At 40.2% G+C, this 17,440-nt stretch overlaps 1 protein-coding gene across 1 annotated transcript in view; it reads right to left on the bottom strand.

Annotated features, from left to right (window-relative positions):
* Positions 1-17,440, bottom strand: part of COL19A1 (collagen type XIX alpha 1 chain) — a 946,027-nt gene that overhangs the window by 658,848 nt on the left and 269,739 nt on the right. Inside the window, exon 12 of the mRNA XM_030199003.1 lies at positions 11,985-12,029. Within this exon, the coding sequence (XP_030054863.1) occupies positions 11,985-12,029 (45 nt within the window). The remainder of the gene's footprint in view (positions 1-11,984; positions 12,030-17,440) is intronic.

The raw sequence follows: 17,440 nt of genomic DNA, 5'->3' as shown, positions 1-17,440 counted from the left end.
GACATTAGTTTCAGCTTATTCAGGTCTCCTTTCTTAACAGAAAACACACTTGAAGGTAATAACATGCAAGAAATATCATGATACATTAACCATATTAACATATTTTATTATACCTTCGTATTAGAGTGATTTAATACAATACTACAATTTTTATGCACTAGCATTTGTACTAACACAGAAAATCATCCCCAACTGTTTGGTCCCAAAGTAGGAAATGAAAATAAATACAACTCTTTCTGTGTTGTGATAATAAAGGCAATGCATCTTTCATAGCTACATGTATTAGTACGTCATACCCATGCCTTATTCAATGGAAACAGCTATAAGGCATGTTCAGGGAAAATTCATACAGTCATTTCATAACACTCCACTTATGTGAGCTTTTTAATGTCTATTATGTGGAGGGGAATTTTTGATACAACGTCTAAGTTGGACTTTGGACATTTTGCATTAAACGTCCAAAATCTGAATATGAGATATGGCCATTTTTGAAACCGCAAAACGGCTATCTTTTTTTTCTGTAAATACTGTTTGTAACAAGGTTTTCTGCTTAGTGTGAAAAAAAAGTACAAATGAAAGAAAATCAAACGATGGAGTCGCTATGGGATGCTATCTAAGGTTTGAATTCTACTCTATTAATGATATCTAGCTCCTTTAAGGGAGAGATTTTTGGAACTTAAGAATCTCATCAGAAACTGTCCGACAATATTCATAATCAATGTAATAAAAATCAATGTAATAAAACTGAAGTATTAGAAAGGGAAATTCTACAATTACAAAGTGTTACCTCAATGCTTATTAAAGAGACAGCCAAGCTCGTAAGATGGAATATCTGGAAAACCAAGGGCGAAGAAATAATTTGAGATTTTTGAATTTCCCCAAATCACCTTTAATATCTGCTTTAGATATGCTTAAAAAGAACCCAATATATAACGGGGACTTCAAGATCTCTAAATGTACAACCTCAGTTGGATATGAATTTGACTGATTTTCTGGAAAGTTCTTTAGAAGTTGTGACAGAACGAACTACCCTCTTACAAGCTCATTTTTGAAAGAGAAGGACGCCCATCTTTCAATACAAATCGGAAGATGGGCATCCTTCTCACAGGGTCGCCCAAATCGGCATAATCGAAAGCCGATTTTGAGCGTCCCCAACTGCTTTCCATCATGCGGATGACCAAAGTTCACTGGGGCATGTCGGAGGCGGGACTTGGGCATACCTAACACATGGGCATCCTCGACCCATAATGGAGAAAAAGGGTGTCCCTGATGAGCACTTGGACGACTTTACATGGTCCTGTTTTTCTTACGACCAAGCCACAAAAAGGTGCCCGAACTGACCAGATGACCACCGGAAAGAATCGGGGATCACCTCCCCTTACTCCCTCAGTGGTCAATAACCCCCTCCCACCCTCAGAAAACATCTTTAAAAATATTTTGTGCCAGCCTGAAATGCCATACTCAGGTCTATCACAGCAGTATGCAGGTCCCTGGAGCAGTTTTAGTGGGTGCAGTGCACTTCAGACAGGCGGACCCAGGCCCGTCCCACTCTACCTGTTACACATGTGGTGGTAAATGTGAACCCTCCAAAATCCATCACAAACCCACTGTACCCACATCTTGGTGCCCCCTTCACCCCTAAGGGCTATTGTAGTGGTGTACAGTTGTGGGTAGTGGGTTTGGGGTGGGGGCAGCAGACAAGGAAAGGGAGCTATGTACCTGGGAGCAATTTATGAAATCCACTGCAGTACCCCCTAGGGTGCCCGGTTGGTGTCCTGGCATGTCAGGGGGACCAGTGCACTACAAATGCTGGCTCCTCCCATGACCAAAGGCTTGCAATTGGTCGTTTCTGAGATGGGCGTCCTTGGTTTCCATTATCGCTGAAAATCAGAAACGACCAAGTCTAGGGACAACCATCTCTAGGGACGACCTAAATTTCAAGATTTGGACGTCACCGACCGTATTATCGATAATACAGGTTTCCCCGCCCCTCCATTGGGACATCCTTGGATTTGGACGTCCCTAGAGATGGACGACTTTGACTTTCGGAGATTTTTGAAACCATGGGAGGAGCCAGCATTTCTAGTGCACTGGTCCCCCTGACATGCCAGGACACCAACCAGGCACCCTATGGGGCACTGCAGTGGACTTCATAAAATGCTCCCAGAAACATAGCTCCCTTACCTGGTGTGCTGAGCCCCCCAAACCCCACTACCCACAACTTACACCACTACTATAGCCCTTATGGGTGAAGGGGGGCACATAGATATAGGTACAGTGGGTTTGTGGTGGGTTTTGGAGAGCTCGCAGTTTTCTCCACAAATGTAACGGGTATATGCCTGGGTCCACCTGCCTGAAGTGCCCTGCATTACCCACTAAAATTGCTCCTGGGACCATCATACGCTATCGTGGACCCGAGTACGACATCTTAGGCTGGCATAGAAGCTGGCATGAAATATTTTTAAAGATGTTTTTTGATGGTGGGAGAGGGTTAGAGACCACTGGTGGAGTAACAGGAGGTCATCCCCGATTCCCTCCGGTGGTCATCTGGTCATTTCGGGCACCTTTTTGTGTCTTATTCATAAAAAAAAAACACGTCCGGGTGAAAACATCCAACTGTTCGTCAGGGACGTCCTTGCTTTTTTCGATTATGGGTCAAAGACGTCCAAGTGTTAGGCATGCCCAAGTCCTGCCTTAGCTACGCCTCCAACACGCCCCCTTGAAATTTGGACGTCCTTCGACGGACTGCAGTTGGAGATGTCCAAAATCGGGTTTCGATTATACCGATTTGGACGTCTCTGGGAGATGGATGTCCATCTTCCGATTTATGTCGAAAGATGGACATCCTTCTCTTTCGAAAATGAGCCAGATTATGATTTTAACAATGCCATTTATATGTGTTTTTGGCTGAAGTCTGTGGCTTATGATTTGGTTATTTAATTATGTATTTATTTACATAGCTGTATTATGTTTTTTATGATTTATACTAAAATGTTTTTTAATGTATTTATTAACAGTTTTTAATAGCCCCTTAGAAGGAAAACATGGTTGCTTCAGGCTTTTAAAGTATTTATGTGTTTTATGCTTTTATGTAGTGAATAAATTTAATGTGGACAAATGGAAAGTGATGCAAATTGGGAAGAATAATTCAAATCATAGTTACTTGATGCTAGGGTCCACCTCGGGGGTCAGCACTAAAGAAAAAGATCTAGGTGTTGTTGTAGACAATACACTGAAATCTTCTGCCCGATGTGTGGCGGCAGTGGCCAAAAACGCAAACATGATGCTAGAAATTATTAGGAAAGGGATGCCAAATAAGACCAAAAATGTTAATAATGCCTCTGTTTCACTCCATGGTGCAACCTCACCTTCAGTTCAGTTCTGGTCACCATATCTCTAAAAACAAATAGCGGAATTAGAAAAGATTGAAAGAAGAGTGACCAAAATGATAAAGGGGATGGAACTCCTCTCATATGATTAAAGGCTAAAGAGGTTATGGCTCTTCAGCTTGGAAAAGAGACGGCTGAGGGGAGATATGATTGAGGTCTACAAAATCCTGAATGGTGTAGAACGAGTAGAAGTGAATCAATTTTTTTACTCTTTCAAAAAGTATAAAGGCTGGGGGACATTCAATGAAATTACTTGAAAACAAATAGAAGGAAATATTTTTTCACTTAATGAATAGTTAAGCTCTGAAGCTCTTTGCCAGAGGATGTGGTAACAATGGGTAGAGTACCTGGGTTAAAAAAAAAGTTTGGACAAGTTCCTGGAGGAAAAGTCTATAGTTTGTTATTGAGAGAGACATGGGAAACCACTGCTTGCCCTGGGATTGGTAGCATGAAATGTTGGGTTTCTGCCAGGCACTTGTGATCTGGATTGGCTACTGTTGGAAACAACCTACTGGGCTATATGGACCACTAGTCTGACCCAGTATAACTATCCTTATGTTCTGAGTCCCAGTCACTTGTTCTTTGCACTCCCATTATTGCTATTTGTCTTTCCATAACTTCATTTTTGAAATTTGCTGCCACCTAGTGTCTATGATTCCATCTCTCAAAAAAACATTTTATATTGTAACCAGGTACCTCTAAGTACAGCCAGGGATAGAACAATCTCCTCCAGCCACAGGCTCCTGGTACAGTCAAGAAATAAATGTCCACCAGCATCTTCAATCTTAAGGACTTTACTCGTGCAGGTTTCTAGTAGACCTGATACACAGTTCCAACAGCAGCATTCACCTTCAATCTTAAGCACATACAGTATAAGCCACCTGAAAGTGTGTGGCAAATAGTCCCCTTTAAGCAGTAGGCTATCAGCACATACCAGGATTAAATACAGGCTCACAGTCAGCTCCAGTCTGGGCTCTTTATCCAGTGCACAATAAACAGTAGTTCAATTCCAAATAGAAGCAGTTCTTACAGTTCATCATCACAGTTCAGTCACAAAGCAGCAGTTTCTACCTTCTACTCTCTTTACCTTCAGGAGAGTTCAATACTTTAGGAACTCCTCATACCTAAGGATTTCCAGCCTACAAAGCTTCACTGGTAAATTCAATACTTTAGGGACCTCCTTCACCCAAGGATTTTCAGCCTGCAAATACTTTTGGGACTTCCTCACACCCAAGGGATTTCAGCCTGCTTCAGTACTTTAGGGACCTCTCTTACCCAAGGGTTTTCAGCCTGCAACTGCTTCTCTTCTCTCTACTTCTCTCTCTTCCCTGGGACTCCTTCCCACCTGCCTAATCAATCTCTGGCTTCTGTTCTCACAACCAGTCATTCTCCTTCCATTAGCTTCCCCCACACCCATACCAGCTGAGTTGAGCATTAGACTAATGATGAGTTCCTGCACGCAGGGTTTCCTATCTCTCTTTCCCCCTAGTGGCAGCCAATCTACACATCCTGCCAGCTTACACCCATGTCTTCTCCCATTGCAGCTAGGAGTCCAGTCCAGGTTCCTCATCTCACCCCCTGGCTCCTTGTCTGCAATGCCTTCTGGGACTTGTATTTCAGACTGACACTGCCTTAACCCAACGATCCTGGATGTACTTTTATCACAATATTCCACTTGTTTGCCAGGACACTCTAAAAATGTCTAATATTGATTTCAATTAATTTGTGCCTTTGATTCTCCATAGTATATTTTCTTCATTTCCAATTAGGGTTAGATATATTGAGTAGATTGATATATCTTTGTTAAGTACATTAGCTAAAGGATCACCATTATCACCGATCCTTTTCAACCTCATGATGACTCCACTAGCCAAGACCTTATCTACCCAAGGCCTTAACCCATTTATCTACGCTGATGACGTTACATTATACATCCCCTACAAATATGATCTGACAGAAATCTCCAACAAAATCAAGCTCAGCCTAAACATCATGAACTCATGGGCAAATGCATTCCAACTAAAACTCAATACAGAAAAAACACACTGTCTCATCACCTCTTCCCAATACAATACATACAAACCCACAAACATTAATACCCCAAGACACACCCTCCCTATCTCAGACAGCCTGAAAATTCTCGGAGTAACAATCGATCGTAGCCTATCACTAAAGACCCAAGCGAAATCCACCATAAAGAAAATGTTTTTCTCAATGTGGAAACTCAAACGCCTGAAACCATTTATCCCGAGGGAAATATTTTGTAACCTGACACAGTCAATGGTACTAAGCCATGCAAACTACTGCAATGGAATCTATGCGGGATGCAGGGATCAAATCATAAAGAAACTTCAGACCGCCCAAAACACAGCAGCCAGGCTTATATTTGGAAAAACACATTTTGACAGTGCCAAACCACTCCGAGAAAAACTGCATTGGCTACCAATCAAAGAACGGATCACTTTCAAAATCTGCACAACTGTCCATAAAATTATTTATGGCGAGGCACCAGGATACATGACAGACCTCATCGACCTACCAACCAGAAACACCACAAAACCTACACAATCATACTTAAACCTCCACTACCCAAGCAGTAAAGGACTGAAATACAAATCCAGCTTTTCCTACTTAAGCGCACAACTATGGAACGCACTACCAAAAGCAGTAAAAACTACGCTCGACCACCTAAATTTCCGGAAAGCACTAAAGACAGATCTGTTCAGAAGAGCATACCCCACCGACCCAACATAAAATACCTGAACACTTGTGATACAATACAACCAAAGACCGTAATGGACATTACCTGACTCTTCCTCTCCTCTCCCTCTTTAAGTTCCCCCCAATTACCTATCTTACCACAATATCACTTTGTATTCAATCATACCATGTATTTGTTCAGACCGGAATCGGCTAACGCCATTAACAGTAAAATGTAAGCCACATTGCGCCTGCAAAAAGTTGGGAAAATGTGGGATACAAATGTAACAAATAAATAAAGGATTTGAGATTAATCATTTTACATTAATGGACATAGTTCTCACTGCTTCCACTTTATAAAATCATATTCTAATTTTAAAACAATTATACAAGCAATGGCAAACTCAGTCTGAAAAAAATGGAACAAAATGTTGTAAGTGATGGCATGGTTGTCTGTCTAAACATATTAAAACAATACAGAAAAACAAGAATCCATGGTTGCAATTCAGCCATGTATTCTATTAATGCAACAGGATTACTAACAGAAGAAGTGCTAGATTTAGTTTAGGCACTACTTGAAACCAGAGGTAACAGCAGTTGACTTTTTGACCTGCCAGGATCAACTGCAGAAGGTTGCCATCACTTGTTCACTGATACGATATATTTACCAGGACAAAGCAGACACCACCACATGAATGTTAAATAAATAGCTAGAAGGACAGCAGCAGCTGGAAGCCAGTACAAGTCTCTGAACAATATTACTTCTCAGATCTCAAGGAAACCTAGGCACATGTGCAGAAGGACTCATAAAAAAAATTAATATGTCATTCAAAACTGTAGGAAGATAGTTTATCTCGAGAAATAAAAACAGATTGACAAAATCCAAAGAAAAATGCATAGGAGTTTGCATTCTGTCAATACAGAATAAAGATCTAAACAGAATGATGCTGGTAGTTACTTACAAAACTGCAGGAAAATATTGCATTTTATCACAATATTTATTGTTGAAATCACTAACTGGCATTGTATATATACATTTTGTGATGATGCACCCAGGCATATCATACTTATTTCCTTCATAGGCAGACAAAACAGACAATTAAAATATAGCTATGGAAGGAGAAGTGCTACTAACAGGTGATTTCAATATGCCGGTTGATGATTGGGGCAACCCTTTTGAGAGGTCATCTAGAAGTAGGGAGATTCTGGCTTCTCTATAGGGAGGACTGTGAGTAGCAGCAGTTGGTAATGAAACCTACAAAGGATGGTGCCATACTGAACATGGTGCATATGAATGGGAAAAGCATTTCTGATGTTATAATGGTAGATCATCTGGCATTCAGTGATCACTGGAGGGTCTGGTTCAATAGTAACATAGGCGTGGAGAGGATGCATTCAAAAGTGAAGGTTCTAGACTTCAAAAAGAATAACTTTGTTGAGATGGGAAATATCTCAAGGAGTTGTTAGCTGGATGAGAACATTAAGGAGAAGTAGAACAGCAGTGGGCAAACCTGAAAGAAGCTATTTTAAGGGCAACAACCTTTTTGTAAAGAAGGTAAATAAAAGTAAGATGAAAAGAAGGCTGCTGGCTGCTCTAGTTCTCAAAAGTAGTAGTTGAAAAGGTAAGGAAAAGTAGGTTAGCCTTCATAAACTACAGGAGATTGCCAAAGGAGGAAGACAGGCAACAACAATATCTGGAAAAGCTAAGAAAAGATTGTATAGTATCAGGAAAGCAAATATTCAAATGGAAAAAATAGCCAATAAAGTAAAATGGGGGGACGAGGCATTTTTTTTTAGATATGTTAGTAATATGAGGAAGTACAAAAATGGCATTGAAAGACTCAAGGGTGAAGGGGAGGAATATATAGAAGCTGATAAGGATAAGGTGGAATTACTTTACAAATAATTCTACTTGGTGATTTCAAATAGGAATGGAAGGTTGGTAGATCTTGAACAATTTTCAGAGGACTGTGTTTGTGAGGAGCTAGCTAAACTAAAGGTAGACAAACTGATAGGGTCAGATGGCATATATTTAAGGATAGTGAAGAAACTCTGCTGTCTGACATTTTCAATACAACTCTCGAGTCAGGGGAGATCTTAAAGGACTGGAAAAGGGCAGATATGGTCCTTCTCCACAAAAGCATACAGTATGTAAGGTGGAGGTTGGGAAATACAGGCTGGTTGGTCTGATCTCTATGGTAAGCAAATTAATGGAAATTTAATATGGACAAATGAAGCGATGCACATTGGGAAGAATAATCCAAATCATAGTTATCTAATGCTAGGGCCCACCTTGGGGTCAGCACCCAAGAAAAAGATCTAGGTGTCATTGTAGATAATATTCTGAAACCTGCCCAGGGTGGTGGTGGACAATAAAGCAAACAGGATGCTAGGAATTATTAGGAAAGGGATGGTAAATAAGACTGAGCATACTATAATGTCTCCATATCACTCCATGGTGCGATCTCACCTTGAGTATTGTATTGTGTTCAGTTCTGGTCGCTGTATTTAGAAAAAGATATAGCAGAAAAGGTTCAAAGAAGAGTGACCAAAATGATAAAGGGGATAGAACTCCTCCCATATAAGGAAAGGTTAAAGAGGTTAGGGCTCTTCTGCTTGGAAATGAGACAGCTTAGGGGGGATATGATTGAGGTCTACAGAATTCTGAGTGGTGTAGAAGTGAATCGATTTTTTACTGTTTCAAAAGTACAAAGACTAGAGGACATTCAATGAAGTTACATGGAAATACTTTTAAAACAAATAGAAGGAAATATTTTTTCACTCAACTATTCTTTAGTTGAGAACTTTTGCTGGAAGATGTGTAAGAATGGTTAGTGTATCTGAGTTTCAAAAAGGTTTGGACAAGTTCCTGAAGAAAAAGTCCATAGTTGTTATTGAAACAGACATGAGGAAGCCACTGCTTGCCCTGGGATTGGTAGCATGGAATGTTGCTATTATTTGGGTTTCTGTCAGTTACTTGTGACCTGGATTGGCCACTGTTGGAAACCGGATACTGGGCTAGATGGACTATATGATCTTAACGCTTCTAAACAGACAACAGAGAGATTTCTGGAATCCAGTGGATTGCAGTACCTGAGGCAGGTCTTGACATATCTGATTAGTTTTTTTGGGTGAACAGAGAGTTGGATTGAGGGAGAGCGCTAGATGAAGCCTTAGACACAGTTCTGCATAAAAGAGTTATAAATAAACTGAGTGCCTCAGTGTGGGCCTTAAGGTTTAGGAACTGTTTGAATGGAAGACAACAAAAGGTAGCGGTAAACGGAGCTTACTCTGAGGAATGGGACATTACAAGTGGTGTGCTGCAAGGATCAGTTCTCGGACTGATTCTTTTTAACAGTTTTGTAAGTGATATTGCAGAAAGGCTATCTGGAAGGTTTGTCTCTTTGCAGATAATACCAAAATCTGCAGTAGGGTAGACACTCCTGATGCTGTGGATCACATGAGGAAGGAACTGCCAAGCCTTGAAGAACTGTCCAGAATTTGGCAGCTAAGATTTAATGCTAAAAAGTGCAGGATCATGTATTTGGGTATTAAAACCTGAGGAAACAGTACAGCATAGGGGTAAAGTATTTTCTGTGTAAGAAAAAGGAGCGGAACCTGGGGGGTGTACGTATGTGATGATCTTAAAGTGGCCAAACAGGTACAAAATGCTATGGAAAAGCTTGGGTGCATAAGCAGAGGAATGTCCAGCAAGAAAAAGGAAGTGATAATGCCTTTGTATGTTTCTCATTTAGGGATCCTTTTACAAAGCTGCAGTAGAAATAGTCTTTAGCGTGCCCTTACACGGTCTCTCTCATACACTAGGACATCTTTACTGCAGCCATAAAACCTCAGATTTTCTAATTTTTCCATTAACAGCCATGCACTAATGTATACCAATAGTCAAAAAGAAACTTCTAATTCTTCTTAATTTCCGTGGAGGGGCATAATCGAACGCGAACGCCCATCTCCATGGGCGTCTATGTCCGAGAACAGGTACATCAAGGGGTGGGACAGACCATATTTTCGAAAAAAATGGGTGTCCATCTTCCGCTTTGAAAATACAGTTTGTAAGGACCAAAATGCCATGGATTTAGTCGTTTCCGAGCTGGGCGTTTGTTTTTTTTAGCAATAATGGAAACTAAAACCGCCCAGCTCAAAAACGTCCAAATCCAAGCCATTTGGTCATGGGAGGGGCCAGGATTCATAGTACACTCACCCCCCTGACATGCCAGGACACCAACTGGACACCCTAGAAGTCAGTGCGGTGGATTTCAGACAACGGTCCCACATGCATAGGTCCCTGACCACGGGTGCTGAGCCCCCAACCCCCAACCCCTTCCCCCAAAACCCACTACCCACAAATGTACAACACTACCATAGCTCTTAGGGGTGAAGGGGGCACCTACATGTGGGTACAGTGGGTTTTGGAGGCCTCCCATTTACCAGCACAAGTGTTACAGGTAGGGGGGTTGGGCCTGAGTCCGACTGCGATGGCCTGAAAAATATGCATGTGTATCTGACATCCACATTTACACCTGTTCCAAGGCATATTGTAAGTATCAGGAAACTGCTTGTTTCTTCAACTTAGGGTTTGGAGGAGTGACTGATGGAGCAATTATACTTATGTTTCTTGAGTTTAAAACCACCTAAGAAATCCAAAAATGATAGTTTTGTAGCCCAGCTCCTTAGCTGGTTCTCTTTTGATATTCAGTTTTGAAAAACTGGGCACTTAACATGTGTAAATGCTGGAATTTACAAATACAAAGCCGAGTGATTAATCTTCTTTTGAATATTTCTTTGTAAAAGATGTGCTTCGGCTGTACATGCTGGCAAATTATATATAGTTTTCCCCACACCCTTATAGATATTTTACAAAATACTTCTCCCCCTGATATTCAAAACTATTTACCTGGCTAGACATTGCTGCTGACCAGTTAAATAGCATATTGGCACCTAACCACTAATATTCAGTGGCAGATAACCGGTTATGTCTAGTGAATATTGTCGGTTAGTGCCTAGCGCATAACCAACTATATTTCACGACTTATCTGGTTAGGCACCAATATTCAGCACCTAATCAGATAAGCTTAGCGATCAAATGGGACCACATAAATATCTGTCCTATCTTTAACCACTAAAATGTTAACCGGTTAGCACTGAATACAGACAAAACTGATTTTTTTAGGGCCCCTTTTATGAAGCTGCGGCAAAAGGGGGCCTGCGCTGGCATCAGCACACCAGGGCCCTCTTTTACCGCAGTGGGTAAAAGGCAGGTCTTTCTTTTTTTCAGGAAATATCCATATGGCAAGTGAAGCACTTGCCATGCAGCCATTTGTTTGGGGAGGGTGAGTACTTACCAAGGTGGTGGTAAGGGCTCCCGTGCTTACCCGGCGGTAACCAGGCAGCACACGGCACTGCCTGATTACCACTGGGTATACACCGGCTCTATAAAAATTAAAATATTTTTGTAGCGCTGGATATGATGCACAATGGTGGAGGGAACTACTGCTGGGCTGCTGTTGTAGCCCGGTGGTACTTCCCTTTTATAAAAGGGGCCCTTAGTGATTTAAAAACCCAGATATTTAATGCCAATTGCCAAAAATGGCCTGGCATTGAATATTTGGGGTTAAAGCTGGCAGCAGACAGCAAAAGTGCTGCCTTCTTCCGGCTGAATATTGGGCCCAACTATGATAGTTATAAACATCCAGACTTGGACACTCCTTTTTTTATCTAAACAACGCACACAAAATCAGCTTTTCTACTATTTGGGATGTTCATAAGAGACCAACATTATCATACCCATTTTCAATTCAAAAACATTTAACAAAGGAAATTTGTAAATCAAAATTCCATCAATGCCTTTCTATTAGTTCATTAAAGATACCTACTTACCAATTCACCCTTTTCTCCTTTGCTGCCTTCAAAACCACGTTCTCCCTAACATAGAAAAAAGGTTACATGTTTTATCAATAAATGTTTTCTGTTAGAAAATTAGCAAAATATTTGCTCAGAGACACTATAACTTTAACTCTTTATTGTTCTTGCTCATATTATTAATAAAGCAGTTATTATGTTTTCATGAAACAAGTGTGCATAAGTAGTTGTTGAAATGCAGTATCTGTGCTGTGATATCTGAAGATCCCTGTATATAACCTTTAAGAATGTTTGTGGCCAACGATGATATATATATTGCTGATAGTGAGGTTGCTGGGATTATGTCTTTAATTTGAGTTTTGGATCCCTGCATATTTAAAATTGGTCCTATTTACTGGAAATATAGGCACAAGCATTTACATAACTAATATAGAATAGAGGTGTAGAGGACAATATAAAGTCAATATCAATGAACCATAACCTCTAGAACAATAATATTTGTCATCAGCTAGGCAGTGTATATCTTAGGCAGAAGGAAAAAGCCTCAGCATTACAAAGGGCACAAAACCCTGCGTCAAACCATTCGATCACTGGCAAAAAAAAACTTCTATTTTCAAAATTTCTCAAAATTCTTCTTTAAAGTTGACTTCACATTTTAGCTAAATGTGAAAAATATAGCAAAAACTTAACTTTCAGTGAAATATCTTGTTCAATCCTCAGGTTAATACTCGGGTCACCATCCGAAAATGGCCAGCATTTTAAGGTATACATGAAGTCCAAAAATAAAAGGACCCCCCAACATTTTTCCAAATAACCCGAAAACATCCTACTCCATTGATTCTTTGCCAGTCAAGAATGATTTGTGGCTCGGTTTTGTGCCCTTTGAAATTCTGAGTCTTTTTCCTTCTGCCTTAGATATACACTACCTAGCTGATGACAAATATTATTATTGTAGAGGTTATGGTTCATTGACATTGCCACAACCATTTACAACAGGTCCATGGCTTATGTACGTGTTCATGCTTAAATGTAACAGGAATGTGTATAACTTATAGTATTTTGTAAGTGGCCTGTGCAAATGTAGGCCCTGCCCATGTTCCTCCCTTGTGAATGCTTATTTAATGGTAACATGCTATGCCATTTTAATGTGTAGTTATAGAATGTGATCAGGCAAGATGGTGCCATTTATACAAGTTAGTTAATACCCATGTGGATGGCAATAACTGTATAAATGTAATCAACCTGTTATAGAATGAGGGGAAATATTTCAAACCTGATAGTATAGTTTTACAGAAGGAGCAGTGCAATATTTTACATAAGAACATAACAATAACCAAACTGGATCAGACCAATGGTCCATCTAGCCCAGTATCCTGCTTCCAGCAGTGGCCAATTCAGGTCACAAGTACCTGATAAAATTCCAAATAGTAGCAATATTCAGGCTGCTGATTCCAGAGACTAGCAGTGGCTTTCCCCATGTCTCTCTCAATTAGCAGACCATGGACGTTTCCTCCAGGAACTAGTCCAAATCTTTTTAAAACTCAGATAACTAACCGCTGTTATTACAGTTCATAATTGACTCTAAATAAGATTGTCTAATCAATATTCAGCAGTTCATTTTCCACAGAAATCTCAGCACTGATCTCCATTTCACCGAAGGCTTTCTCAGGGAAAATATAACTTAAAGCCACATTTTCTTGTTATAATTTTTGTAAACTGCTCAGATATATTTTATTTATGGTGTTTCAAATAAAGACGAATTGTGACTTAGTAAGTATAACATAGTAAAATAGTAAGTGACAGCAGATAAAGAACTGAATGGTCCATCTAGTCTGCCCAACAGTCACATTCATTTCAATTCTAGATTAAATCTACAATGAACATGATATTATATACTTGATCATGGTCTTTCTTTGGTGTTTCTGGGACATAGACTGTAGAAGTCCACCTGGCTCTGCCCTTATGCTCCAACTACTGGAGTTTTCATCAAAGCCTATCTGAATCTGTCTTGTCATTTGCGGAACACATACCATAAAAGTCTGCCTGTCACTTTCCTCATGTACTGGAGTTTCTGTCTAAGCTCTTGCCAGCCCATCCTAAACCGGATGGCTATTTGCGGCACTTAGACCATACAAGCCAGCCCAGCACCGGCCTTAGTTGATACAACCAGAGTTGCCATCTAACCACCACTTGATAAGCAAGCACATGTGCAACCCAGTAAGTTTTGTTTTTTATATCATTCATTTTCTAATTAGAGATCCTCTGTGTTCATCCCATGCCATTTTGAATTCTGCCAGTTTTTTCTCCTCCTTCACCTCCCTTGGGATGGCATTCCAGTATACATATGTAGATATAAACTAAAGATATCAAAAGGGAACTGGTTCCATCTGATAACTATACTTATAATTACAGAACACAGTTATCAATGTGTAAGCAAAAGTCCTTCCAGAAAAAAAAGGAAAATGCCTCAAAAACAAATCCCTCCCACTAATGTGAATGGGATAGGGACTACAAATTCATCATCATAGGCGCTCCAAAAACCTCCTTATTTTCTAAATATTTTTTGAAATTTTTTTTTCCTAATACTGAACAATAAACTGCTCTGCCCAGTAAGCTATGAAGTTTTACTTAACTTAGGCAGGCTACAAACTTTCTCTTCCCAGACCGTGATGCGACTGTGGTCAACGGGTCCCATTTAACATTACGCTGCTTCAGGACCACAGCATTTCAATCAAACAATTCAACGGTCAAATGTCCTAAAAAAAGAGAGAGAGAAAGAAAAAGCTTAAATTTTTATAATTCTTCTTAATAAGTCAGTCTTCTGAATACTATCTCCGCTTACATTCCGTTCATAATGCCGACGGTAGCATGAAGGGCAGGTACACTTAAACATGGCGGCCCTATATATACGGACTGTGACGTCACACGCTGTCATCAATATCCAATCACAGTCCTTCAAACAGAACAAGGCATACCCTCGATACTAGATGAAAATCAAACTAAAGATCAGTTTTCCAGAATTTCACATATCAGAAAAAATGCATCCATTCAATTTTCCCATTTAAACCCCCAGGATTCATTGATTTTAACCGAAAAATCCACTGTTGTTCTTTTCTTAACAGCGACAATTGAGCTTCTTCTCCCTATAGACGCCAGTCAGCTTGCTGTAAAACCAAACATCTAAGTGAATTGAAGCTGTGGGAAAATTCAGAACAGTGTATGGCCAGAGGAGAAGTAGTCTTCTTGTTGAAATAACACTTTGTGTTCAGTGAGTCGGACATACAGCTGTCGAGTGGTCTGGCCAACATAAATCTTGCTGCAGGGACACTGAATACAATAAACAACTCTCTTGGACTTGCATGTAGTGTTCGTGTTAAGAAAAGAACAACAGTGGATTTTTCGGTTTAAAATCAATGAATCCTGGGGGTTTAAATGGGAAAATTGAATGGATGCATTTTTTCTGATATGTGAAATTCTGGAAAACTGATCTTTAGTTTGATTTTCATCTAGTATCAAGGGTATGCCTCGTTCTGTTTGAAGGACTGTGATTGGATATTGATGACAGCGTGTGACGTCACAGTCCGTATATATAGGGCCGCCATGTTTAAGTGTACCTGCCCTTCATGCTACCGTCAGCATTATGAACGGAATGTAAGCGGAGATAGTATTCAGAAGACTGACTTATTAAGAAGAATTATAAAAATTTAAGCTTTTTCTTTCTCTCTCTCTTTTTTAGGACATTTGACCGTTGAATTGTTTGATTGAAATGCTGTGGTCCTGAAGCAGCGTAATGTGAAATGGGACCCGTTGACCACAGTCGCATCACGGTCTGGGAGGAGAAAGTTTGTAGCCTGCCTAAGTTAAGTAAAACTTCATAGCTTACTGGGCAGAGCAGTTTATTGTTCAGTATTAGGAAAAAAAAATTTCAAAAAATATTTAGAAAATAAGGAGGTTTTTGGAGCGCCTATGATGATGAATTTGTAGTCCCTATCCCATTCACATTAGTGGGAGGGATTTGTTTTTGAGGCGTTTTCCTCCTTGGTCTGGAAGGACTTTTGCTTACACATTGATAACTGTGTTCTGTAATTCCAGTATACATATTAAGGTCTTTCAGCCTCTTCTCATATGTCTTTTGGTGCAATCTCCATATCATTTTTGTTACCTTCCTCTGGACCACTTCAAATCTTCTTGATAAAAGATACGGCCTCAAAAACTGAACACAATACTCCAGGTGGGGCCTCACCAATGACTTGTATAGGGGCATCAACACATCTTTTCTCCTGCTGGTTACTCCTCTCTCTATACAACCTAGCATCCTTCTGGCTACAGCTACTACCTTGTCACATTGTTTTGTTGCCTTCAGATCCTCAGATACTATCACTACAAGGTCCCTCTCCTTGTCTGTGCATATCAGCCTCTCACCGCCTAACACATATGTCTCCATTGGATTTCTACTCCCTAAGTGCATCACTCTGTACTTCTTTGCATTGAATTTTAATTGCCAAACAATAGACCATTCTTTTAACTTTTTCAGATCCTTTTTCATGTTTTCCACTCCCTCCAGGGTGTCCACTCTGTTACAAATCTTGGTATCATCCGCAAAAAGGCAAACCTTATCTTCTAACCCTTTGGCAAAGTTACTTACAAATATACTGAACAGAATTGACCCCAGTACCGATCCCTGAGCCACTCCTCTACTCACCTTTCCTTCCTCTGAGTGAATTCTATTAGCCACCACACTCTGGCATCTGTCTGTCAACCAGTTCCTAATCCAGTTCACCACTTTGGGTCCTAACTTCATCCTGTCAAATTTATTCAAGAGCCTCCTATGAGGAACCATGTCAAAGGCTTTGCTGAAATCTAAGTAGTATACATCTAGCACATGTCCTCAATCCAATTCTCTGCTCACCCAGTCAAAGAATTCAGTCAGATTCGTTTGGCACAATTTACCTTTGGTAAAACCATGTTGTCTCTGCTCTTGTAACCTATTGGATTCCAGGAAATTCACTATCCTTTCCTTCAGCATCGCTTCTATTACATTTCCAATAACCGAAATGAGGCTTACCGGCCTGTAGTTTTCAGCTTCTTCTCTGTCACCACTTTTGTGAAGAGGGACCACATCTGCTCTTCTCCAATCCCACGGAACCTCTCCCATCTCTAAGGATTTATTAAACCAATCTTTAAGAGGACCCACCAGAATATCTTAGGATGGATCCTGTCCAGTCCCATGGCTTCGTCCACCTTTAAATTTTCAAGTTTTTCATAAACACTTTCTTCCATGAACAGTGCTGTATCTTTGCCAGTCAATCATGGTCCTTCTCCAGGATTTTCTTCCGTGAACACAGAAGTATTTGTTTAGAAAGTTTGCTTTTTCATCATCATTATCCACCTAGCAGTTCACACCATCTTTCGGTCTCATAATTCCATTTTTAGTCATCCTCCTTTCACTAATATACCTGAAAAAATTCTTGTTG

This window comes from Microcaecilia unicolor, chromosome 3, assembly GCF_901765095.1.
Source record: "Microcaecilia unicolor chromosome 3, aMicUni1.1, whole genome shotgun sequence".
NCBI classification, from domain to species: domain Eukaryota; kingdom Metazoa; phylum Chordata; class Amphibia; order Gymnophiona; family Siphonopidae; genus Microcaecilia; species Microcaecilia unicolor.
Note: the sequence above shows the minus strand (reverse complement) of the source record. Positions and strands in the feature narration are given on the sequence as shown.